This window comes from Ixodes scapularis, unplaced genomic scaffold (assembly GCF_016920785.2).
Source record: "Ixodes scapularis isolate PalLabHiFi unplaced genomic scaffold, ASM1692078v2 PGA_scaffold0__279_contigs__length_252992795, whole genome shotgun sequence".
Taxonomy (NCBI): Eukaryota; Metazoa; Arthropoda; class Arachnida; order Ixodida; family Ixodidae; genus Ixodes; species Ixodes scapularis.
The window spans coordinates 118,467,564-118,493,286 of NW_024609835.1; the positions used below are offsets into that span (position 1 = coordinate 118,467,564).

Below are 25,723 nucleotides of genomic sequence, written 5' to 3' on the forward strand. Positions count from 1 at the left end.
TATATTCGTGGTCGCGTCATATTCGTGCAAATACGGTATTATGCAGTAAAATAGCCACCTTACACTTGAACACTTTGCTAGAAGCACCCTGTGAACTGACGCTCACACTGCTGCATTGTGGTGAAAGAAGCCACTTGTATTGAGAGCTGTGATGGTATAGTAATGAAGTTGAAGGACGCCAAACGCAGTTACGTGTTTGAGCGATAGAAGGGACGGCTGCGAGTTCATGTTGGCTTGGAAATCCCCTGTTCTTAATAAATGAACGTGCAAGTAGCACTCCTGCCTAAACCATCAAGGTTGCTCTGTTTTCTTGTGTTTGCTTGTTGTAACTTTTAGCACATCTTGCTGACTTGCCAGTACCTGCCAGATGCACAACCTTTTGCTCCACTGTTGCCCCCTGACCTTGTAGACCTGTCCCTTTTCTTTTCTTCCCCCCAAGGATGACTCCAGCCTCATGGGAGACGGGTTCCAACATCGGGACGGGATGGACAAGGGGCCTCAGCAGCAGCAGATGATGCCCAGCATTGTCCAGGGGCTCCTGAACCAGCATTCGCCTCACCACGAAGGTTGGTTTTTTTCTGTACACTTCTGGGGCAGCAAATTAGGACTCTTCTCTGCAGTGAAATACCACTCAAACCAACTCCAGTTGAATGAACCGTTCAGATGGACAAACTTTTTGTAAAATTCTCCAGCAAACCTTATTGTGTATAATGCCTTCAGTTGAGTGAACTTCTACTTAAACAAACTTAGTGTTCAGGTTCCTTGAAGCTTATTCAAGTGGTATTTCACTGTACTTCATTAAATAACAATTTTTCTAGTAGAAGCCTTAGTTATAAAGGTGCTGGTCTGTAGCAAATAGGGAAATATGTTCAAAAGGGATATATAAGTTTACTTGTACTGTTACTTGTACAAGTGAAAAATTCTCTTTAGCGCAGTTTGTTTTTTGTTCGTAGAATCATTTGGTGATGCGAAGTTAGTTGGTTATACCGTATTTACTCGCATAATAAATGCACTCGTATAATAAATGCACCCCCCACAACGGGCATCAATATTTTGACTTTTTTTTTTTCCCCTGACGTAATCAACGCAGCTCCAATTTTCGTATCCGCAAGTCTCGAATTGCGTCCAATTTAGCAAGCCACCAAGCCAGTTTTCTTTCGCTGCCAAGTGGTCAGGCCAAGTCAAGCCAAGCCAAGCGGTCACGTAATGGCCGCAAGTGCGTAGTTGCGGTAGTTACGGAAGTGATCAACTGTGAAGCCGAGTGTAGCGCACACTTGACAAAGCTTGGGTCGAGGAATTGCCAAGCCCCGCACATTCTTCGCCTACGGGATGCATTAATGTCAACAAGCAAGCCCTTGTCTGTGGTCCGCTTTTGGACATTGAATCGTGAAAGTGGTTAGGCCTAATTTCACATACTCCAGGTAAATGCGTTTGTTTAATCCGCAACGCTAGTGAGAGTGTCTGGTAGCCTCTTCGTGAACAAAACTTGATCCGTGCGAGCGGGCTTGGGGGGGTCGGCGGTTGGACGGTTGGACTTCCTACGAGTTCTTGTCTCCTGAACGAAACTTGATCCTTGGAGCAGGCTTTGACGGTCGGAGGTTGAACTTCGTACGAGTTCTTATATGCGTAGTCGCAGATTATACCTGAGCGTGCCCGCTGGATACTAGCATTGTTGGACTTTGTACGAGTACTTATACGCATAGTCGCAGATTATACCTGAGCGTGCCCACGGGATACTAGCAATATATATCGCCGAAGAACGGTGGTGTTGCTTTTTTTGCTGAGTGAGCTTCGTAGGGCGCTTTGCTTTTCCTTCGGCAAAAGGCACCCCTAAAGCGCCCTAAAAAGGTTTTCAATTTATAAAGTTAGGTTATTGTGGCGTGCCCCCGACCAGCCGTGGGTGCGCCTCCATCACTGGAGACGTGCCACAGTACCTTGCCGTGCCACATTGGCACCTAATATGACATTTGCACAGAGTGTGTAAACGCAAAAATTTTACCCCGTGTAATGAACGCCCCCCAATTATGTGTCAATTTTTGGGAAAAAAAGTGTGTTCATTACGCCAGTAAATACGGTAAATGTAAATTTCAAATTCACACTTTTTTTTTACACATTTTCTGGAAATGAGTTTTTAAGCCGTACCTCTACTGCAGGGATTCTCAAACTTTTGAACCGTGAGGAAAGCCTTTCTTTTTTTTTCTTTTAATTGATAACCAATAATCTTTTCCCGGTCTCGGTATTGATGCTTTAAAGCACTGCAGAAGCCTACAGACCTTGTAAACAACAATAGTGAATATACTAGAGGATGCTTGGCATGGCCATAGCTATGCATCAACAAATTTTTTGGGTCTGCTAAATGACTGATTAAATTGGAACCTTACTCTGGTGCAAGGATGGTCAAGGAAATTTGGTGGCTCGTTGAGGTCATCAGGGCATTCTGGGGAACCCCGGAGTTCCTTAGACCCCAGTTTGAAAATGCATGCCCTACTGCATGGGAGCTCTGGATTCTTTCCGGAAAACTTTGAGTGGTCTGCCGCTTTTTACGACATATTTACATGGAAGACTTTACAGTCAAGCCCGGTTATATCACCCTCGGGTATTTCGAATTATTGTTTATATCGAACAGTTCAAACATCCCCTTCAAAATCGTATGTAATACAGTATAGGATCGTTGTGTTTTTGTATCCAACTCCAATGGTGGGGACACTGGGTATAGCGAAATAGCGAACAAAGCCTTGCTGCCCTTTGCTTTTCCCGCGATAGCACAATAGCCCATTGCACATCGCTTGCCTTGCGGGGCTGGCAGTCTGCAAGGCCAGCATAGCATACATGCGAAGAGGTACCCAGGGAAAGAGCAGTTGTAAAAAACAACAAAAAAACAATAAACTGTAAAAAAAAAAATGTGGAGGATGGCAAAAGTGCACAAGTGCACGCGTTTTGGGAGAGCAGGGAGTGCCCGCTGTTGGAACAGTAGGCCTGTGCCCTTTTCCCGAACACTGCTAATGCTGCATGACTTGTAACCCCAAAATAAAATGAGCAAAAAAAACAGTCGACAGCAACAATTGTACAATCACACTTTGACCACTTTATTTTTGTTTACCTTTATCTTTCGTTTGCCCCTTATGCTTTGCCCAGTCTCCTTTTTTTTTTTTTTTCTTGCTGTTTGAATTGAATGAGCTTTCTTTTTTGTTGCTTGCTTAACTTTTTTCTATGGATCAAGAGGCACTTTTTGTGCAACTCGCTTTTCCATTTTTCTTTCATTTTTTTGTGTTTTGTTGCTTATGCTGGTGTGGAGGTCCAGGCCAGGTGTGCGTGTAAGCGGAGCAGTGCTTGTCGTCTTTGCCAACTGTGCTTGATGCTGTGTGGAGCTCCAGGCCAAGTGGGCGTGCAAGCAGAGCGGTGCTTGTCGTCTTTGCCAACTGTGCCTGCTCTACTGTATTTAGTCGCTCTTGGTCTTGGATGCTCTATTTGGTAAGCTCCCGTTTGTCGCAACGTTCGGTATTAGCAGAGATGCCAGGAAATTTCAGCTCGAGCTTTATTTAACATATTTTTGTGTCAAATTATTGATATATCGAAGTATTTTACGATCCCCTTCCAGGTTCAACTGTAATGCTTAGTACTTTTTTTGTCATGCAGGAGATCAGGAAGAGTTCCAGCCACACCAACATCAGCCACAGCAGCATCAGCACCAGCAGCAACAACAGCAGCTCCAGCAGCAGCAACAACAGCAACAGCTCCAACAACAACAGCAGCAGCAGCAACAGCAGCAGCAGCAGCAGCAGCAACAGCAGCAGCTCCAGCAGCATCAACAGCAGCACCAGCAGCAGCAGCAACTCCAGTTGCAACAGCAGCATCAAATGCAGCAGATGCTGATCAAGAGGGAGGATGGGAGTCTGGGGGTCCCCCATGGCCTGCGCATGTCCCCGCACATGGCCCCGAGGCCCTTCCAGCAACACGAGCAGCAGCAGCACATCCTGCTCCACCCGAGGTTCCCTGGGCAGCCCCAGATGCCACGCTACCTCATCCGACAAGGTCAGTCCCCATTGCATCCGGGCAGAAACCCAGTCATCCTAGTCACATATTTACCCGTTCCAACCTTTTGTAGGGCAGCACTACAATCCTATCACATCAGTACAGACTCCTGTAATCTTGATACCTTGTTATGTAGACGGAGTTTTCAGGGAAGGACTGTGTGAATACAGGCCTTTTAAAGTGGTAGCTTTATGGGGCCAACCAACCTCAGGATTCATCTAGTGCAGGGCTTCTCAAACTGGGTTCGGAACACAGGGGCTCCGGGGGTACATACCTTAGTTGTCCTGCCTCCAGCGCAAGCTTCCCTGCCTTCTACTGCTTCTAGCACTACAGTAGGCTCGCGATAATTCAAACTCAGATCGAACTACTTGAAAATCGTTGTTGTCCCGCTATATTTTTAATGTATTTATAAGCTGCTTTATTCAAATGGCATTTTCGTGCAATTCATGCTTTCTGTTGTAACTAGGGATGCCGCAAACTTTTTTCGAATCGAAGTTTTGATGATCGAATCAAGTGGTTCGGAAATTTTGAAAGATTTAGAATTTTCGAACTTTCCATATCGAGAAATTCGACGGAAGTAGAATTTTTGAACTTATTAAACTAGGAAGTTTGACGCTTTTCGAATTTTCGAACTTATTACACTGCAAAATTCAATCCTTGTCGAACTTTCGAACTTGATAGACTAAAAAATTCGATGATTTTCGAACTTTCGAACTTTGTGCTCTAAAAAGTTTGAAGCTTTTCGAACTTTTGAACTTTCTACGCTAAGAAATTCGATAATTTTCGAACTTTCGAACTTATTAATCTAAAGAATTCGAAAATTGTCGAACTCTCGATTCCTGAAAAGTCAAAAGTTCGACGAACTTCGAACTTTTAAGGTAAAAATTTGAAGCTCGCCGAATTTCGGAAGACCGGCGGGCAGTTTCATTTGGATTCAAGCAATGAGGTACATTCATGATTTTTTTTTTTTTTTTTTCGCAATTTTACATAGGGGGACGCATTCTTTACGAAAGACAATGCCATTTATTTCAATCATCTGGCATGCTTGGTTTTAGAAAAATAGATTCCCGAAGGAGCAAGAAAGGACGACGGGTTTTTGACAATTGTCGTTTGTGCCATATTTGAAGCGCGCTATAGCCAAAGCTTTTTATGGTAGAGATGTTAAACTTTTTAACAATGATCTATATATAGCCTAGGTGAGTGTCGTCTTGAGGTATGATTATTGTTGTTCAAGACGAGTTTCGAATAAATATCCAAACATGTACCTACGGACAATTATGCCCTAAACTTGGTAATTTTTTTCGCCTACATTGTTTGGGTATCGCATTTAAATTGACACCAGAGACAGTACATATCATTACCATCTGCAGAATACAAAATAATGTATTTATTGTTTTTTTCACATTGAGGAATAAATTATCTCATGGGGTAAGATTTCTAAAATTGTTCAAATTCAGCACATCATAAAAAAATATATTTTTTTTCTCATTTTACCCTCTTGGGACCTGTTTCTTTTGGCCTGTACACATTTTGGTAGGAGAAACTTGATTCCTAGTTCTGGGCCTCTGAATATGCAAGAATACAACACTTCTGACGGGTTCTTGATAGTTTTTTTTTTTTTTTCTCTCCAGCTTTTTATTCTTGCATTTATTGTTATGTTTATTTATTGATTATTTTTTTTACCAATGGCACAGTTATTTAGGCTGAAAAGACATAGCTTTGAACTTTCGAGCCACCGAGCATGTGACGTGTAGTGCCTCCTAACAACGAGTTTCTAAAGGCCTGTTCACACATGCAGCGGAGTGCAACAAGCATAGCGCTGACTTCGTGCTAAGCTCGTGCTGACGGGAGCGTTCACCAGCTTTGTATCGCACCGTCAAATCCGTTGCTCATGGCATACAATAAGTACCTGACGGCACGTGAGCAGCGTTACATCAGCGCATCGCTGCATGTGAGAACCGGCCTTAACAATGACCATCTACGCAATCTTTTATGCAGTGAAGAGCGACAGTAGCTATACATAGGCTCAATTTCAGATTAAAATAAGCTCGACCATGCCCTCTTTCCCCGTATTGTTTTCTTTAATAGTACGAAATATCTAGGAGGGGAGGAGAGAGGCTGGAGCCCCCCCCCCATTTTTCCTCTTCGGACGCCACGGGTATGTTAGAACGCTCCTCGACCTCAAGTTGCATCAGCTTCTGTGCTTCTTGCTCGGCTTTTCTTCCGCCCCAGAAAATAAACCTCCAAAGCAATTACAAACAAAAAAATTGTCAAGGTGCAGGCGAGCTGGTGTATGTTGATCATGATGCAAAATCCCGAGACTGGGAATGAAATTCGCAAGAAATAGTGTAAGAAGAAAGAAAAATGGGACAGGACAACGTCTCAAACTGAGCTGAGTTGAGTTTGAGACGTTGCCCTGAGCTGAGTTTTCAGCTGAGTTGAGTTTGAGATGTTGTCCTGAGCTGAGATTTCAGCTGAGTTGAGTTTGAGACGTTGTCCTGTCCCCTTTTTTCTGTCTTCTTACACTTTTTCGTTCAAATTTCATTCCCAGTCTCGGGATTTTGCATCATCTACAAACTAAAATTACTATATGCCAGCGTCACTCGGGCGGCGTTCGATCGGATTACTACCAGCGTGCAAGGGGGTAGGGGGGCAGTTTGGCAGATCATTTCAAGGTTTTTCTGAACCTTAACCACGTTTCGAACTGAATGAGTATCGTTAAACATTGCGTTCGTAGGATCACTACTTCGTAATGCACGTTAACGACCACCCTGGGCTGGCGGTCACAATTACTGATCTATTGTTACATGTCACTGCACTGGCAAATATTCCAGCACATTCGGGGCACTCGTCGTCTCATTTAATTGCCTGACCAACTTCGCGCAGTCTAAATACCACACCCGAACTTTTCTAAACCTGATTTCGTGAAAACCAGTGAAGCGTGAAAGCGTTATTTGAAACCGAAACTGTGGCGAAACATGATAGCCGGTTAAAACGGACTTTGAACTTTGCGCACTCGGACTTCAAAGAAATCAAAACCCTTGGAAGTTTTTTTTTTTTTTTTTTTTTCGAATTTAGCATTAAAAGAGAATCGAAACCTTCGAACTTTTCAAACTTTATGTAGAAATAAATTCAAAATCTTCGAATTTATCAAACCTTGTCTTTAAAAATTCGAAACGTTCGAATTTTTCGAATTTTAGATCAAAAAAAAATTCGAAACATTCAAAATTCTCGAATTTAAAATGAGGGAAGTTCGAAATATTCAAATTTATCGAATCTCAAGTAAACAAATATTCGAAATAATCGAACCCGAACTTTCAGAAACCGTGAAAGCTTCAAACTTTTCGAATTCGAAACCCCACGATTTTGGAAATTTGCAAATTTTTCGAATTCGAACCTCCCTACGGTCGAAAATATCGAAACTTTTCGAAATCGAACATCAGTTCGGTTCGAAAATATTGAAACCTTTCGAAACCGAACCTAGGGTGGTTCGCGGCATCCCTAGTTGTAACGGCCCCCATTGAGTGCGCTTCTTTCCGAGCACTTGTGCGCTGCGGAGAAGCAACACCCGCGGAGCCTGCTTCATGCGAGTGTTGCTTCTCTGCAGTGCACCGGTGCTCTGTAAGAAGCTTGCTCAACGCGGCTAATAGTCTAAAATATAAAACTTCTTTTCTAGATGATCAAACTTAATTTTTATTTTGAGGTGTCATGTACTGTGTAAACAGTCCAGAATAGACAACATTTTTGAAAGATAGGTAAACTTATTTAGTACATTTCACCAATGTTTTAGGCGTAGCATATCTCCTTATGATTAGTAGAGGAAATCATCAAATATCTGCTTTGTATGTGTAGCCATCCATATAGCAAATCATAATTTTATCTCGCATCATATTTAGATTAATTTCTGATCATTCAAACTTGCGATAATTAAAACAAAATCTGCGGCTTCCTGGAGTTTGAATTAATGAGAGTCTTTTGTGCAAAGGCTTTGTTGGATAAACCTCTATGTAAACAATAATTTACAGCGAGGACAAAATCACTTTTTGGGAGACCCTTGAAAGTTGCTTTCGTTTGTGCCGTAAACTATAATGTTTGTACAAAGGAGCTGGAAGGGCTGAGGAGGCTTTGTGAAAGGAGACCCTTCCGACATTTCTTTACCTGCAGCAGCCTAGGTATACACCAACACGACTGTCATTTGTTCGTTCATGTCAAGCAACGTTTGTCTGTGCTCGTAAGCACTGCATTTTCGGTGCCTAGAGCCACCCGGGCTCCATTTGTGACGCTTACGATTTGGAAATGTGACTGAAGAGCGGTCGAGATACAGTGTTGGGAGATCATACACAGAATCAATTCGCTCTGTTGCGAGCTGTTTTAGCCAGTAGGACGACCGAAAGCACTTCTTGCATTTTCCATCAGGCACGTTGACACAAGCCGACAGCAGCCGGCAACATTAATTCGATGCAACAATACCGCTGAGGTGTCGTTACACCAAAGCTTAGCTCATCTAGTGGCCCCAACGTTAATGACACGTGTTTGCTTATAGAAGTAAATAAAACGTGGGAAGGGAATCAACTGCCGAAGTGCTGCCTTACATTGTGCAGTGCCCACCAAACTTATTCAGAACGCACAAACTGCACATTTTCTCATGGCAGTGTCATTCCGATGGCAACCGAGCAACAATTTTGTGACATAGGACTCGACAAAACTTCTAGAAATACTACATCAAAGAGTCGTTCTTCAGCTTCTGCTAGGATACCGCTTTCATGAGAAAACACAGTTAGCGTGTTCGGTACAAGTACACTGTACGAGCGTTTTCTTCGAGCTTCCTGAAAACAAACTTTCAGCACCCTAAGGCCCTACTGCTTAGGACCGTGTGCCTTGAAACCTCTTAAAACCTTTTAGAGCGAGATGTCACACTAACTCCGCCTAACGGGCAGCTATCAAACAGTTGGCAGTGCTGTATACTTCGTCTTTTTTTTTACCCCCATTATTTTTTTTTTGTCAATATTATAATAAACAATTTTTTCGTGGATAGTACATGCTGTCAGTCCAGTTATAATGAGGTCGGTTATAACGAAATAGCAGCTACAGTGAAGCGATCATGATTTCCCACTCCCTTTTGCACTTCGTTAACTGAAGTCAGTTATAATAAAATAGCGGATATAGCGAAAAGATTTCCGATTCCCGTTGACTTCGTTATAACCGGTCTCGAGAGTACATTTGATCTTGCAAAAAAATACTGCAAAACCTTCTCTCTACCGAAGTGCAGTTGCAGCGTCACCACATAGATGGGGCCGGTGTGCCAAGGTGTTCTCTCATCAAAAGAAGTTTTAAGACGCACAGTCCTAAACGGTGGCGAGCGTGGGAACGGGCCTTTGTTGTGCCTTAATCACCAAGTTTTTGCTTCTTTGTGCTACCACAATAATTTTAACTCTTCTTGGGTTTGTTGCAATTGAACTGTGCAACGAGTAATTGAGCTATGAATGCTATTTATTATAGTCTTCAAAGTGCTGCGAAGGAAAACCTTGCGATGCATTAGAGGTAAATGTCACCCCTGTCAGAAAAATAAAAAAAATAATTCTAATTGAATGGAAATTGGCTTATAGAATCTATAGTAAATGAAGTCCAGTCAATGGCAGAGATGGAAGGACTAACCGTACATCCGAAACATAATCTTAGTAGTGAGTTTGTATCATCTGTGCAAGAATCAGTTTCAGGTTTGCAGCTTTGCCATCTCTGTCGGTTGTCCGAAGCTGGGCCGTTTAAAGTAGATTGTACAGTCAGCAGAAGGGCTTTTTTTAGGGTGCACCCACCCGGCTCTGGTCGGGTGAAGCCACGCGTTCGTTCCTCTTGTCTTGCATTGCCTTTCTGCCCGTACCGGAGCGTCCGTGCCAGCTGTTTGTCCGTCACTCATTCGGGGCCGGGGTGGCAGATGCCGGGGGCCCCCCAGGCACTGCCTCTCAAACGGGGCAGCTTGGTGCGTCCTGCGCAGGGAGCGACCCGGCCAGCCAGCACCCGCCGGGCCACCCGTACCTGCAGCGCACCGGAGGGGTACACCCCATGATGCGGCCCCCGCCCCCTTACCCGGACCACCTGCGCAAGCCGCCGCCCTCCCCAGCCATGTCCCCCGGCCACGGGCCAGACGGGGGGGACAACCCCGACCCCTCGCGCACGCCCCCGTCCTTGTCCCGCCCCAACTCGCAGCCCGCCCTGCCCTCCCCGGACCCCCGGTCATCCCCCATGGAGCGCCACTTCTCTCCCGGGACCCCCTCCAGCTCCTCCAGCCTGCCCCAGCGCTCCCCGGCTGTGCCCACGTCTCTGGCGGACGACGCCAGGGGTGACGTGGGCGAGCGCTCCGTCGAGAGCCTGTCGGACCTCCTCTCCCGGGTTTCCAAGACCCCCTCCGAGTCCCCGAGCCCACAAAGCCGCGGGGAGGAAGGGCGGCCCTCCACCGGGGAGCCTTCCCCAGGCAGGGGCTGCGGCTCGCAGGACAACAGTGGCCAGACGCCGCCGCTTTCCAAGCAGGAAAGCATCCTGCAGTACCTCAGGGCCGGGTCGGTCGGCAGCCCCGCCAGCAACTCCAACTCGTCGCGCGGGAGCGTGGACAGCTTCGCTGGCGTGGCGGGCGGCCAGGCAATGTGCTCCGTGGCGGAGTCGCGCGCCACAGAGAGCCCCCACTATGTGCCCGCATCAGTCTACCAGAGCGCTGGGGCCTCTCCCGTCGGCAGCCCGTCGCCCTCGGCCTTTGCGGCACAGAGCCAGTCGATGTCCGCAGGCGACACGTTTGCCTCGGACGGGAGCGACAGCTCGTCCCCCATGCAAGTGCGGACACAAATGGTGCGCGTGAGCCAGGGCATGATGGGGCTCCCCACGACGACCGTGGGCTTTACCAGGGGCTCCATGATGCAGCACCAGCAACAGCAGCAGCAGCAGCAACAACAACAACAACAACAACAACAACAACAACAACAACAACAACAACAGCAACAGCAGCAGCAACAGCAACAGCAGCCCCGAATGCAGTACGTGCAGCAAATCCGCCAGCAACAGCAGCAGATGATGCTGCAGCAGAGTCAGTACGTCCCCCAGCAGGGTATGGCCATCCGACGACCTCCCGCCCAGAGCCCCAGGGGCTCCGTGCCCTTTGGGGACTCCCAGTTTGTGCGTGCCCAGATGTTCAGGGCAGCCGCGCCGGCGAACGCCAACGTGGCACGCAACTTCATCGTGCGGCCCGGCGGCAACAACCCCCCTGGCTCGGGCGGCGGCCTGCCGGGGGGCCGCCCCCACACGGTCGGGGGAGGCCGGGGGGCCGTCCCCGCGAGCCCGCCCAAAGCCTCCTCCTCCTCGGGGGACGAGGGGGAGGGGGCCTCCTCGACCCCCTCGCTTCTGCACCGGGCGGGGGAAGGGGGCAGCAGTTCCTTTGGGGGCAGCACCTTCCACGTGGGGCCCTCATCCACGCTGGTCTCCTTCGAGACGGAGCAGATGCAGACAAGCGTGTTCGTGTCCCTCGACTACCCCGCGGCCACCATCACCAGCCACGACGGCTGCGTCTCGTCAGAGGTGCTGCTCAGCCTGGACGACGGCTCGGCCGACGCGGCCGCCCTGGCTCCCTCGGAGGACGAAGAGGACGGCGACGCCTCCCGCGTGGCCCTTGTTATGGTTGGGGACGGGGACGGGGGGCAGCCTGACGCTGTTGAGCACGGGGAGCCCCTGGACGTGGCTGTTGTGGTGGAGACTGTGGGTGCCCTCTCGGACTGCGACCCCGGGGACGACGGCTCAAGCCCCGGCGGATCGGACGGGGCCGACGGCATGGCCCCTCCCGGCTGCGGCGAGCTGCACCAGCGTGGCACCCCCGCGGGGGACCACAACTACTCCAACCCTCCGCCAGAAGGGGCCGACGAGGACGTGGCCAAGAAGCTGGTCGGCCGGACCCAGTTCTTTGACGGAGTGGACGTGGGCATCAAGCTGGAGGACTCCGTCCTGGGTGAGTGGGGCTTGCCTTTCGTCGTTGGTTGCCGCCGCACCGCCCGGCTTGCCAACCTCCTTTCGGTGATTCGATCGCAACAAGACGGGGGAGGTGGATAGAAGGAGAGAGAGTTGGTCAGAATGCGTTATGCTGTTTGTTACGGGATGATTTGTCTGACCATGCATTGGCAGAAACTCAGACAAAACACTCCTTGAATTTTGTACCTAAAAGTTGCACTGGTGTTTGAAAATGAACCCCAAACTTCCACATGCTTAAAGGGGTAACTCCGGTTGAAAACAAAATCAAAATAAATGACTAGCACTGTTTTAGTGGCAGGAAATAGGATGACAGCCGAATCATTACGACAATGTGAAGCTGCATACTCCACTAAAATGGATTTTAATGTTGCGACCAGCTGTTCTTTAGCAAGCAGCAAGCGGGTTAGGATCAAGTCAAGGAGCATTGGCGCAGCACTCGTGTGATGTCACGTCACGGTGGAGCTGCGGTTGATTGATTCTATTTCGTACCGCTGCACCACAATGACGTCACGTCGCAGCCGTACGTCTGGTGATCAGTGTTGCTATCTCTCTAGGACATAGCTTCGGGTTTGCCGTAGATGCCCGAAACCAAACTTTAAGCTGTAATATTTATAAAACTACACAATATATATAAAAAAAAAAAGAAAAATTATAACTTGTAATCTAGAGGCACTGCTTTAACTGCTAAGTCATATTCCCAAATTAAAATAATATTGATCGGAGTTGCTCTTTAAATGCCTTCCCCCCCCCCCCCCCCCCCCCCCACCCCCTAAATAAAAACAACAGATTTTGACCATACCTATAAAAAAAAGACATGAGTGCAACATTTTTGAATGCCAGCTGCCAGTTGACCCTCCTAGGGGGACACACCCCTTGGGAGGTTCAACTTTTGAACCCTTGGTTTAAAGTTAAAGGAGCTGTGCAACGATTTTTATGTTGAAAGAATTGGCACCTTTTACTTTTGACATTGTTAATCTTGTCACAAAGGACAGAAAACACACCTTCTTCCTTCGAAATGTTGTGATTTCACCACGTAATCGCGAGGCAAAAATTAGAATATTCCCTTACCTGCAGCCGCGAGCAACGGCCATGAAAACCATGAGGCATGACGTCAATGGGGGTCTTGTAGAAAGATAGCAAGTTTTGCGAATACCTGCTCGATAAAAGGTAACTTTTCTATAATTCTTGTCGTTCCAACATAAATATCAATCCGTCAAAAACCTGGTACCATCGACAAAACTTTTATTATACGGAGTTTTAATGGCGCCATCTATCCTAGGTCCAGAAAACCGTCAGCTCTATCTGCTATCGCAAACTGCCGCCAGAAGCCGGAGGGGGACGGGGATGGCCGGACCCGAATGAGTCTTTCCTCCTTTCACCATATTGTTCGCGCTGCGTTAGCACTTGGTCACATGGTCCCGAGCTGATGAGTTCTCGCTGCTCATTGATGGCACTAGAGAGAGAGCTTCACCGGAACTCCGCGCAACCCCCATTGACGTCACAGCGCACGTGACTCGGAAGGTGGTGAAGGAGTTGAGAGGGTTTGAAAACCTCAATATTTGTCTATTTTTAAATTAAAAACTAGGACATGCAGGCAAAAGCATTTTTTTGTTATTTACTTCAGAAAGGTCGAGACACCAACTCCCAAATTATTTAAGCAAAGCACTGAAATTGTTGCACAGCTCCTTTAAATAAATTAACAGGGTAGACTGGTGGTCATGCTAGGGCGTGCATAACAAAATTTTAGGTCTGTCAGTTAAATGGGAAGGAAATTAGAGCAGCTTCTATCAGCAACATGCTTACATTGTTTAGTTTATCTATCTTGGGAATACTATCACAATATAAAAGATTTTTATTTGCTAGATACATAGCATAATGCCTAGGGGGTGCGGCATTAAAGGTGTTTTGTAAAAAGTTTTATTTCTGTAAATTTTCTCTTCTGCAAAATTGGTAAACTTTTTGGTCTTCTGTGTCTTCGACAAAATGTCAACATTTTTTTACAAAAGACATCTGTAAAGTGACAAAAAGTTCCATTGCCACTTTCCTTATTAAGTCAGGAAAAGTGAAGAACTAGCCTTCCCTGCATGGCCACTTTCAAACGATAGATGGACTAAAATAGAATTTATACCAAAAAAGAGGCCACATCTCCACGTGGTGAATGATGTTAATTGGGGCGAAGCTCTAGTGGTGCTGATGATACTGATTTTATAGTTCATAGGTAGTACTGATGGTGCTGATTTTTTTTTTTATTGCTCATAGGTAGTGCTGAGTTCTGGGTTGCGTTTCGACTTCATTATTACTACTTTATGGTCGGTAAAATGCAGAGCCAGTGGTTCATCTAGTGGATCAGCTTGGGTCCGCTAGGGGCCGTGGGAACGCATCTCCACCACTTAAGTCAACGGTCCGTGTCAGAAAGAGAATGTGTGGTATGGATCGTGGTTATATACACAGTTGAGCGTTTGACCACAGCGCCCTCTCGTCTATAAATGTAGAGCCGGTGCATGCAAAGTTTAACGCGATTATATACGCATTTGACCGCAGCGCCCTCTCCTGTATAGACGTTAAGCGGCTAGATGCAACGTTGGAGTGTAGCGTAGTGGTTAAGACATCTGCCTCGTAAGCAATCGGTTCTAAGTTCGAACCCCTGTGTGGGCATACTTATTTTTTTTAAAAGTGGGCCGATCCCGGAGGCAGTGCAACCGATGTGAGCATTGTTGCCGGACGGATGGACAAGGCTAGACCCTAAGGAGCTTTGCCCCTAAAAGTGGAACGGAGAAAAATGTGTTTAAAGTGCTCCAAACCCTACCTTTTCTTTAGCTTCGGTGCACAGGCCGCAGCCAATCCGGCGCGGCAAATTCATCGCAGCCAATCCAGCGCGTCGCAGCCATTCGAATAGCCGTTCTGCAGAAGAAATTTCTCTGCCTTTTTTTCACGTTTATGGCATGGAGGGAATTTCTTTGCTGTTTTTTGTGGTTACGAACAACGCCGGCTCTGCTCCATGAGACACTTAATGCTCTCACATTAAAGCTATATAGCCCGAAGTCCCACATACCCCACTATATATTCAAACAGTCAAAATAGTGCTCAATAGCTTTATTTGCATATCATAGATTTCTTAACAAAGAGAGACTCATCTTCTCATGCAGGTATGTAAAATTGTCCTAGAGAGCTGAAAGATAGCACAAAATACCTACATTTAATGTTAAATCTACCCTGCAAATTTCATCTCCATCACTTGAGTGGTTCAGAAGTTGAATCTCGAGCCAGCATCCCCCCTTAAGGGTTAAGTGTGTGCTTGTTAAATGTGTACTTGTGTATGCATTCTACTACTTAAAATCATGACTGCAGACTCACGGACGCAGAAAATGCAATGTGGGCGTACAGAGGCTACTTTAGTTGAAATATGCTGATTAATGAACATTGCTGATCAGATTGTTAATTCATCTGCATATTTTCACTATTTCCTCCTCAGAGACCATGGAAAGGCAATGAAAATGAGCAGAGACTGCTTTGAAGCATTTAGATAGCTTATTGCTGTTCATTGTGTATACAACAGTGGTGAACTGTTTTGTGTGATAGGCACCCTAGTAATTATTCGAGAGCGCAAGTATTATACACTTTCCAGCCAACTGTCCTATATACATACATGTGCCGAAAAATATAAATTATTCTTGTTTTTCTCAAGCATTTTGTGCTAACACATCAAAGAACTGTGCATATTCATTTGCCCCACATCTTTCACGGGAAAGAATTAAGTATTGGGTCGGCATATTATTCTGGCTTTTCAGAATCAAGTGTGGCACTTTTATTATCTGCAAGGGGTCTGAATTGTATAAGTGTTATAGGATCAAGGAAAATTATAGGGAATTTTCTGATTAAGCTGATTCTAGTCCGGGAAAAGAATGTGCTACATGGCTGGTTTCAGGACATACCGTAGAATTTGTAGGATCTGAGAAAATATACACAGATCATTGATATGTGAAATTGATGACCAGACAAGCGCCCATCCCCCATTTTTTTCATGATTATCTTTAAATTTTGAGTGGGCGCTTGTCCGGTATTTTACGGTAGGCATTCTATGCTTATATTTTATTTTTTGACCTACGGTATTCAGTGCTCTCTTCTTCTCTTTTCAGGGTGTATTTCCGAAGAGAAACCGAACATCGAGAAGCTGCTAAGCGAGCGGATCACACCTCCGCAGGTTTGTGGCTGCGTGGCTTGCCATTCTGGGTTTCATCTCACCCTTGACAGCTGGAGCCCAAGTTGCTATGGATTTAAAGGAAGTTTTAAATAAAATCGAAAGCAAAAGTCAGGGAAAACTTGCCACAAAAGTAGCCATAGCATTGTTGGCACAGAAGTACCAGAAACGCTGTGCAGGAGCGGAAGGGCAAGATTTGGTTGTCGATACAAAAGTGGGGCCTTGCAGGCTGTGGGAAAATGCATTTACGCGTCACCAATCTTGCTGAAGTCTAGGCAAGAGGAATGCTGTGCTTGTATTGGAGTATCAGCGATTCCCAATGATGAAAGGGAAAGGGGAAAAGGTCTGGAAACAATGTGCAGCTCACTCCTCCATGCGTGTGACGGATGTGCTGCGACAGCAGCCCTCTGGAAATAGAGTAACACTGTTTCTGCAATTTTTTTTTACTGGGGTGACCGTTTGTGGAGGACCGTTCGTAAGAAGAGTGCGGTAGTCGAAATTGTTGGAAGTGTTCAATTTTATGATAGAGCTTGGCATAATGGTGGTGGAAGCTTACAATCTTGATGTGACGTAACTACTAATCTTGAGTTGACCCGTTCACTGGTAACTATTTAAACGCCCGTTTTCTGATGTTGCGCGTGGTAGCGTGCCTCAAAGACTCCCTCTCCGCCGGCGGCCCCTGTTGCCTCGAGCGCCATGTCCTTCCCTGCGTCGGTGACCCACACGCTGAACTTCACCCTGAGGCAGACGGGGATGCCCCAGACAGTGCGCCTCTCCAACGATGAGGGCCAGCTCGTCGTTCTTCCCGGCAAGGCCATGGCAACTCAGGTGGGTCCCCGCCGCCTCTTCTTTCTCAGGGCTGTCGGGCAGCTATTTGGTTGCGAGGGCCCTCGCTTCTCTTTGGTAACAATTGTACACTTAAAGGGGTCATGAAACGCTTTTCCAACTTTTTCCTGTTTAGCTTTCCTCCTCAACTCATAAATTGCCCATTCCACCAAACAGTTAAAGAAGACGAAAAGAAGGGAGGCCCCTCTCGCTCGGAATCTGGTTTGTGTAATCCCGGACATATCCATTCTCCCCCTAGAAGATTAGCCGGTCGTTCAAAATTCAGACAAAAGTTGCTTTCCCCACCCCGTTCATCCCGAAGCTGACAGTGCTGTTGAAGCTACGTGCTCGTTGGGCCAACCACATTTGCCACGTGAGCGTGGCAAATGTGGCTGCAGAGAATGAAGTCAGGTGATGAAAGGGAGGCGGCTAATTGGTCCGGCAAGCGCGTAGCTTCCAGCACAATGTCAGCTTAGGGGTGAAGGGATTAAGTGAGGTCCGGTTGCGTGTGACGTCAGTTTGGACCCGATGATGCGCTTTTGGGACCGCGGATGTATCACAGTGAAAAGGCAGAGAGGTTGCGAAGGGGAGGAGGTACGAAATAGTCCGCTCTGTTTTCAAATTTTCGCACTGAAAGTCGGGCTTTTGACCTTCTACCTTTTTTTCTTTTGGTCCACTGAACGATGTGCTATTAGTAAAATTCCAATCTAAAATGATTTATCCCAACCCAAAAATCGTTTCATGGGCCCTTTAAAGGTCGACCCTCAGAATCATCATCTGCCTGGCGGAAAGCCCATTCCCAGTTTCCTTCTCTCCGTTTCCTCCCACACTCTTCTCTTTTCCTGTCCCCACAGGAGTGGGTCTCTGAGCTACTCCCTGCAGAAAGAAGGAGGGTCTCCCTTTTTCTAAAATAGAATGGAGGAATTGAGGGAGAATTTCCTCTTTTCTAGTTGCTCGTCGGCCTTTAAAGGACACATGCAAAGGAAAAAAATATTTTTTTAAACAGCTTAGATGGAAAAAGGATATCATAAAACAATTTTACAACCAAGAAAAAAAAAATTTTAGAGCTACATTTACGGCGCTATACAAATTTGTAGTTGGCGTCGGCGGGTGCTGCGGAAGAGCGGCCCTTATTTATCACGTGACGGGCCCATATTTGTCACGTGGTGCTTGCGCTCTTTTGGAAGCTTCCTATGGCCTCTAAAAGTAAGTTATTCATCTTTGTTTGAAGTATAACAAAAAACTAAGATGAATAAGTAACTTTTAGAGCCCAAAGGAAACTCCTGAAGAAGCGCAAGCAGATGTGATAGACCTGTGCACCGGTCAGACGACGGCGGCGGTGCCCCGAAGCAGGCGAACTTGTGCGGCGGCGGCGACAGCAGCGTGGAGAAACGCGTTGAAGCGGCGTTCGCACTACGCTCAGCGTGTGGCGGTGACGCAGCGCGGCGGCGCGCGGGCCTACCACGTGATTAGCGACGGCTCCCGCGAGCGCCAACTACAAATTTGTATAGCGCCGTAAATATAGCTCTAAAAATTTTTTTTCTTCGTTGTAAAATCGTTTTATGCCATCCTTTTTCCATCTAAGCTGTCTAAAAAAAATGTTTTTTTTTTCTTTGCATGTGTTCTTTAAAGAGACCATGAAATGATTTTAAAATCGAGTTTCATCCACCGCACGTCGTAAAAGGCGTGAAAAGAAACAGAAAAACACAAAAATAGGGAGCCAAAAAAATTATTTGCTATAGAACTTTTAAAAGAAAACTGGACTCTTTTGCGCCTTCCTTCCTTCGCCTGTTCACTACGATGCATCCGCGGAAATGGAGCACGTCAGCCAAATCCAGGTCGCCTATTAGGTAAGAGCATACCTCACCAGCACCGCGATCGTAAACAATAAATAGCCGGCGAATGTTTCCTAAAAGTTTTGTTAAATAATATTCAGATCCACATTTTGCAGCATAATTAGAGATATGTGGCGAAACTTGCCAAATTTGATAATGCTGAGAGCCAAGCGCCATCTATCGTGTGGTAAACGAAGCAACTACTGCGCGTGCGCAGTAGGGCAGGGCCGACAGTTACTTGGGTGGCGGCGACCGACGAATGTTTGTTTTCTTTTTTTTCCTTCCTCTCAAAACTCTGACTGACTGAACGTTTATTTTTCTACGTGTTCTTCCCGCGCGTGCCGACTTCAAGCAGCAAGAAAACAGTGCTTAAAACAGACCACGACGAACAAGAACGCTGGATCCACCGACTCCGACGAAGCGAACTGCTCAGAATATAGGCCTAGCAGGCATTCCGACTCGGCGCTGCGTTGCTTCGTCGCAAGACCGTCTGCCTACGACCGGCTGGCGTGCTAAATGGAATATGCCCGCGCGACCCTTGTGGACCCTTCCCGTATTATAGTTTGATCGCTGACCTCAATTCTAGATTAAGAGGTGAGGTCAATCTCTTCCCCTTGTTTTCCGAGGCAGTGTTGACGAACACTTGTCGAAAAGGGACTCTCGTCGATTCTATCTTCTTGTTTTGTGTGATATAGAGCTGAAATAAACGCCGTATGGATTACCTTCGTAACACGGTATGTACACTTTGTTATTGGTATGCCATTTTTATTCTGACAGACTGCACGTCACTGTCGAGCTTTCTTTGCCGAGTGTCGCGTCAGTATCGAGTTGCAATCGTAAAAGAACGGTCCCGAAGCGCTTACAAACAGCGCGAATACAAGAGTTCCATCAAGCGCGCGCGTCCGCTCCGAGTGTAAACAGGTATTTACGTGGCTCTTGCTGACACTCGTAGTTCAAACGTATCTTTTTTAACGTCGGCTCGCTCCTGCATCTCCGAGGCCGCGAAAAACGCCATCTACGTCGCTTTGCAAACGACTGACACGGGCCGGCCCTTCTGCCAACAATGACGGGGTGGTTGACTTCTGGAGTCTTCACCGGAAGACTCGCTGCACTTCCCAACAGGCATACCGGCGTATGGGACTAGTCCCATGCTGTCGCTGTAGCGCAACATATCTCATTGAATTTCGCTCAGCTGCGACGTGGCGATGAGAGGCGCCGATTCAGGAAATACGTCGGTGACATCAGCGCAGTAAAACCTACCGGCGCACCCCAACTCGTTGCCGCTAACACTCCCATTCTCCTACTGCCGAGAGAACTTCCGGTTCCGGAAACGGTCTACGTCACGGCTTGTTTTGCGGTCAGTTGGAGAGAATGAAAAAGTCGATATTTCAATAATTTTTTGTGTAGAAGTTAATAAACCGAGACGAAAACAGATGCCTGTTCGGCATTCAGTGAACATTGACGGTTTAATGTAAAAGTTATCTGGAAAAAGTAAAAAGGTCATTTCATGGTCCCTTTAAGTAACGTCGCTTTTTATAATTAAGTGACGGGAAGGACAAATTTGGCGTCATGCAGGTTGAATTGCATCCACTCTTACCCACTTAAGTTACGGCAGAGCCTTACACCGGAAGAAAGCATTTGTCCACCAAGCCGTCGAATTGTGAACCACGGTCCAACTTTTTGGTTCTAGTTTTCGCTACTCGAGCATGAGCATTGTCGGGAGGACTCGCTTGTCCAGTGTTCGAGGAGAACAAGCTGGTGAACCTTACGGGAAGCACGACCATTTCATCCTGTCTCAAGTGTGGCGGCTAATGAGCCACCTCATAGGCGCGAAACCAGGGAGATGGAGGCTTCCATAAAATTACGGAGTGCCATAACCGAAGTTCCGTGTTTTTAGTGTTTTTTGTTTTTTTTCAGCGGAGCTGTTTAGGGGTTAGTTTTCCCCAGTGTTGTGTCCGTCAGCAAAGAAGTGATGACACGAAACTTTGGACAGCTACCGCCGTTTATGAGCGGAGGCAACAACCAGACAACTGCCTGGGGGGGGGGGGGGGGGGGGGGGGGGGTTAATTTTGAATACGAAAGCATTAACTGTCCCAGCGATGGAAGTGCTGCGCCAATTGCGCCAAATTGCGCCAAGGACGCAATCCTGCTACATGTAGCGCCAAATTGTCATTTTATCGAAGAATTGAGCCATGCCTGCGCCGAGATGAGGTGTAGCAATAAAAAATAAAATTTGAAGTCTTATCAGAGCGCGTGGCGGTACCACGGTATTTTCCGCGCCACAACTGTTACGCAAACCCAAACTGCGAGGGCGAATTATCATCATCATCATTGAAAGGAACAACGTTAGCAACATCTGAGACCAAAGCCGCAGAGGCTAAATGAAGAACCATTCCACTGAACAGCCTATTAAAAAAAAAAAAAAAAAAAAGGCTGAGCTTGTGGATGTTTTCAATGTTGGCCCGCCCTGTTCCCGTGCGCTGGCTACCAGCGAGGTCAAAGCTAGCGCGCGCCCAATGCTCTATGCATTTCTGACTCGCGCGTGGGCTCGTGCAGTGTGGGCAACGTTACGGGCTTCATGCGCGCGCTTGTAGCTTCGGCTGCGCTCGCACCGAAGCTGGAACGAAGTATAGTTGAGTTGCACCAAACTCTGGATGTAGTGCTGGTAAAGTCTCACCGTCCTTTACGGAGCACAAAGCACGGCGCGACTCGCGCAACTGCGGTGTCTGCTCTGCGGGTGGCGCTTCTCTGCAGCACGTCGGTGCATGCCAAGGAGCGCACTCAACGGGTTAACTCACCGTGATCCGATTGTGACTTCGCCAGCACATCGAAATGAATCGGAATTTTTGAAGCGAACATCAGATACCGCAATATTTGAAGCTGCTGCCCGAAAGACAACTCTAATCTGAACTAAAACATTCCACAACAGTGAGGGTCGTTAGATGCTGCTGCAGATACCTTAAAAGAAGTGCAGGCTGATAAAACTAAATATCCTGTACCATCAGAACTCAGTGTGACATATTTAATTGTATTTTTTTTTATCTGACGAGCAGATAAACTTTATTGAAAAAAGTTTTTTTGTGTTTACTTTGTTGACTTTTATATATCCTGTCCTAAAAAGGCGACAGGCGCTGTGTTCCAATAATAGAGGTGAGCTTTATATAGCAATGCAGCATTATTTCATTTTCAAGTAATATGCGAACATGTGCCGCACCCTGCTCCAAAAGGGCCACTACCTGCTCCAAAACAACATTTTGCCTGCTACAAGGCCCGCTCCAAAAGGTCAAATGGCACTTCCATCACTGCTGTCCCATGGAGCGAGGCTGGCGTTGTCTGTAGCAGCAAAAAACGGCACATCTATTCCCATTGGCTGTGATGCCATCATGCGGCTCCATAACAACGCCGTCATCGTTGCTAATAATCCAGCCGAACTGCTGGCGGCGCAGCGGGAGGGGTGGACGCGAGTATGCGCTGGCCTGACGTTAGGCCCGACGTTAGGTTTATTGTTACGCTTTGAGGTCTGACGTCGTCGACCGGTACGTGCAGCTGTTTGACGTGAGGGGGTGACTTGGGCATGCACTAGTCTGACGTTAAGCCTAACGTTAGGCCTAACGTTACGCTTTGAGGTCTAACGTCGTCAACCGGTACCCGCAACTAGGGCGATGATGATGTTAATGAGAGGACACATGATTTTAGCACACGCCGCGCTGAGCTTCGCATTCCTGCCGCTGCCTCACCCAGCGACGCAGCAGTCCAAGCCAGGGCGGTCTGCACGGCGCACCACCGCACTCCTTGCGGACTGCTGTGGCTGCTTCTGTTCCTCTCTGCGCCATGGAACATGGTGGCGCCTGAAACATCAATATCGTCGGTGGCCGCAACCTCGGAACTAGCGAAACATGGCCGTCCACTTCAGTACACTGAGACGAACTAAGGGAGTGGAAGAATGCAGCAAAATGAGCGAAGAGGCAGGCAGCAAAATCCAGCGTCGTTGTCAAGTCTCCGAATACGCGGCGGGCAGAACGAGCAGCAGCGCAATGTGCTAGGAGACAGAACAAGGTCATTTAAAAGCTTGAGGCGGAAGTGGCTGCAGCAATTTAATTGCAGAACTCTAAAACATACCCCGCAGTAAAACTTGAAACCATTACTCGGAGCACAGCATTTAAAGGAGCCCTCAGCAGCGTTCAATTAGACATTAATGCTTTCGCATTCACAACTCATAAGAAGTGCTTAGGTATCCTCAGAATCTTTTCCCCACAGATTCGGTGTTTTTATCCTCTCCACCGTTCTCCCAGCTGTCCCTGTCGCCGCCTGCCGTTGCCTGCGAGCCCCCCGTGACCCCGAAGATGGAACCGGCCTCTGCCCTGACGCCTCCCGCGATGCTGCGCGTGCACGCCGCGCTTGCGGCTCCCCCATCCTCGGCGTGCGGGTCCCACGCAGCCGCCTTGCGCTGGTGCCGAACCCCGCCAGAGGTGAAGGAGGAGGGCACCCCCTCCGTGCCGCCCACGCCGCCACCCGCCCTGCCACCGGTGGTGGTGAAGCAGGAGGCCCGCTCGACCCCTTCCCCGTGTCTGGCCGCCTGCCACAAGCAGGTGGGTCGGGGACTCTGCCCCGTTTGTCTCGTCCCGCATCGCGCAGTCTCGAACGGAGTTCCCCGGGAACCCTGGCTTCCCGGAAGTATCCCCCTGGAATCCTTTGACCGTCTACTTTCTTTCAGTCATTCCTATTGCTGAGTTAAGTGTTTCCTGCACCTGTCATTTTAGCATATTTGAGCCTCATGCTCAGCCCAGACACTCTCTAGTGTGCGCATGTTAAAAGTCTGTAGGCCTCTGCACTGATTTATCTCGACGATGGAGGGGAGACCTCTTGGCTGTTATCTGACACAGGTGTTCCTTGGGATCAGAAAGGGCGAGACGATCATCTTAAAAAGCAAAACATAAAAAAGTTGCACGCAAACTTTTCTAATCACTACACTTAGGAGGTACATATTTGTAAAGGCTTCACCTGACGTCACTTCCGGTTAGCCTGGAAATTGGAACCAAGATTGTTGTCTGCCATCGGTGTCTTGGCGCCTTGTTGGAGGCATTCAGCGCCTTATTCCGACAGCAGTAGTGCTGCAGAGCCCTGGCATTTGCCTCACTCGCTTTTGAAACTAAAACAAATTGGTAACGAGCAGCCGAGGGAACACAGGTCAGAATAAGCGTGACTTGGGTTTAACATCCTCGGTCGGCACTTGAATGCGCACGTGAAGTGCCATCTCTCGGCAAAAAGGTTCCTCACCTAACACGAAGTGAAGTCCACAAACCTTTAGTTGGTACAAAGCTTTTCTGTCGAGATTGTGCTGCCGTATCTGTTGGAGACAATCCTAATGCCAGCGAACTGATTGCAGGAGCGTCGCCTTGTCCTGATTCCTAATGATTGCTGGAATTCAAAAATAAAAACAGCACTGCTGGGCGTAGCTCCTTTCTGTCGCCGGCTTTTACGGCTGGAACAATTAATTACGGCGCAACTGACCGTTTTAAACCTCGAGTGAGTGGACAAAGTACAGTGCAGACACGACCCCAAAGCATGCAAAACATAGTATAACAGCGACGCATGTCTCCAACATGGATTCCGGTGGGTTCCGATAAGATTTACGAACCGGTAGTAGCGTTGCATCATGGTCTCGTGCAAGAACCCTATAGTCGCTTCAATTCAGTTTCATAATCAGGTTGTTTACAAGCATATTTTGAAAAGCTTTACCTGTTTTCTTAGAATTAATATGTTCGTCGCAAAGTTTTGCTCATGCTGTCTTTGGATCTGAATACAATTTTTAGGGTTGGATTCCTCATAAATTAAAAAGTGCAATGAAGCTAATAGTTTTGGAAAATGTTAACTGCAAAATTTTCTAATTTGGGAAGCACTTTAATGACTCATTTCTAGTTATCAGCAAAATAATTTCAACTTGTCAGCGTTTTCTAGAACGAAGCTAAAATTATAAGAATGGTTTTTGTTGCACACTCCACTGTTTTTGGAATATGCAAGCATACTTAGTGCCACCGTTTTTGATGGAAAAGTTGAGCAGAAACATATGTAATAAAGTTGAGATTTCCTTGGAAACTACATTACATAGGAAATACTAACCCCGGAGTCGTCGCCCAGCTCCTTGAGCCTCCTAACCGAACATCACACCACCTAACTAACAGTCGAAGTGATAACCATATTTTCGGACATACATCTGCTTTCAATAACTCTTCATTGCCACGTGCAGTTATGCACTGGAATAGTCTCCCCGACAACATAATCTCACTTTCAGACGCTGCTGCAGTTCGAGCTGCTATACTAGACTACTTGAGTGTCCTTTAGTTTATATTTCTCGTGATGTTCTTACCTAAATAAGTGTTTTACATTTTTGTACAATACACACTTTTTTGTTGCTGGTGGCGCTCTTTCCAAAAGAGTATTAAAATGCAAAAATTGCGTTATGTTTCTGCTAAACTCGTTCATGGGTGAGAGAATGCAAGATCTTTCGTTTCATATATACTGTCTAAGCTCATTATAACAGACCTGGTTACAACAGACATTAGAATATAACATACTGATTTTTGAAGTTCGTTTGGTTTTCCTCTATGCACCATTGATTCAACTTCATATCTGCATACAACATACTCCTCTTACAACAGACCAAAATCTTTGACAAAATCAAGGTCTGTTATAACAAGCTTAGACTGCATGCTTTTAAAAGTGTTTATACTGTACTTCGACTAAATCCCTTGTGTAATGTCCAGAAATGTACCTGCATGGCATTTTGACTAAAAAAATAATAATAAAATAACAATGACCTTAGCGTGCT

General features: G+C 46.9%; 1 protein-coding gene across 1 annotated transcript in view; it reads left to right on the forward strand.

Annotated features, from left to right (window-relative positions):
- Window positions 1-25,723, forward strand: part of LOC8043310 (histone-lysine N-methyltransferase 2D) — a 113,284-nt gene that overhangs the window by 23,873 nt on the left and 63,688 nt on the right. The window contains exons 8-13 of the mRNA XM_042289590.1: window positions 440-566; window positions 3,637-4,032; window positions 10,025-12,016; window positions 16,173-16,237; window positions 16,880-17,062; window positions 23,187-23,483. Of these exons, the coding sequence (XP_042145524.1) occupies window positions 440-566; window positions 3,637-4,032; window positions 10,025-12,016; window positions 16,173-16,237; window positions 16,880-17,062; window positions 23,187-23,483 (3,060 nt within the window). The remainder of the gene's footprint in view (window positions 1-439; window positions 567-3,636; window positions 4,033-10,024; window positions 12,017-16,172; window positions 16,238-16,879; window positions 17,063-23,186; window positions 23,484-25,723) is intronic.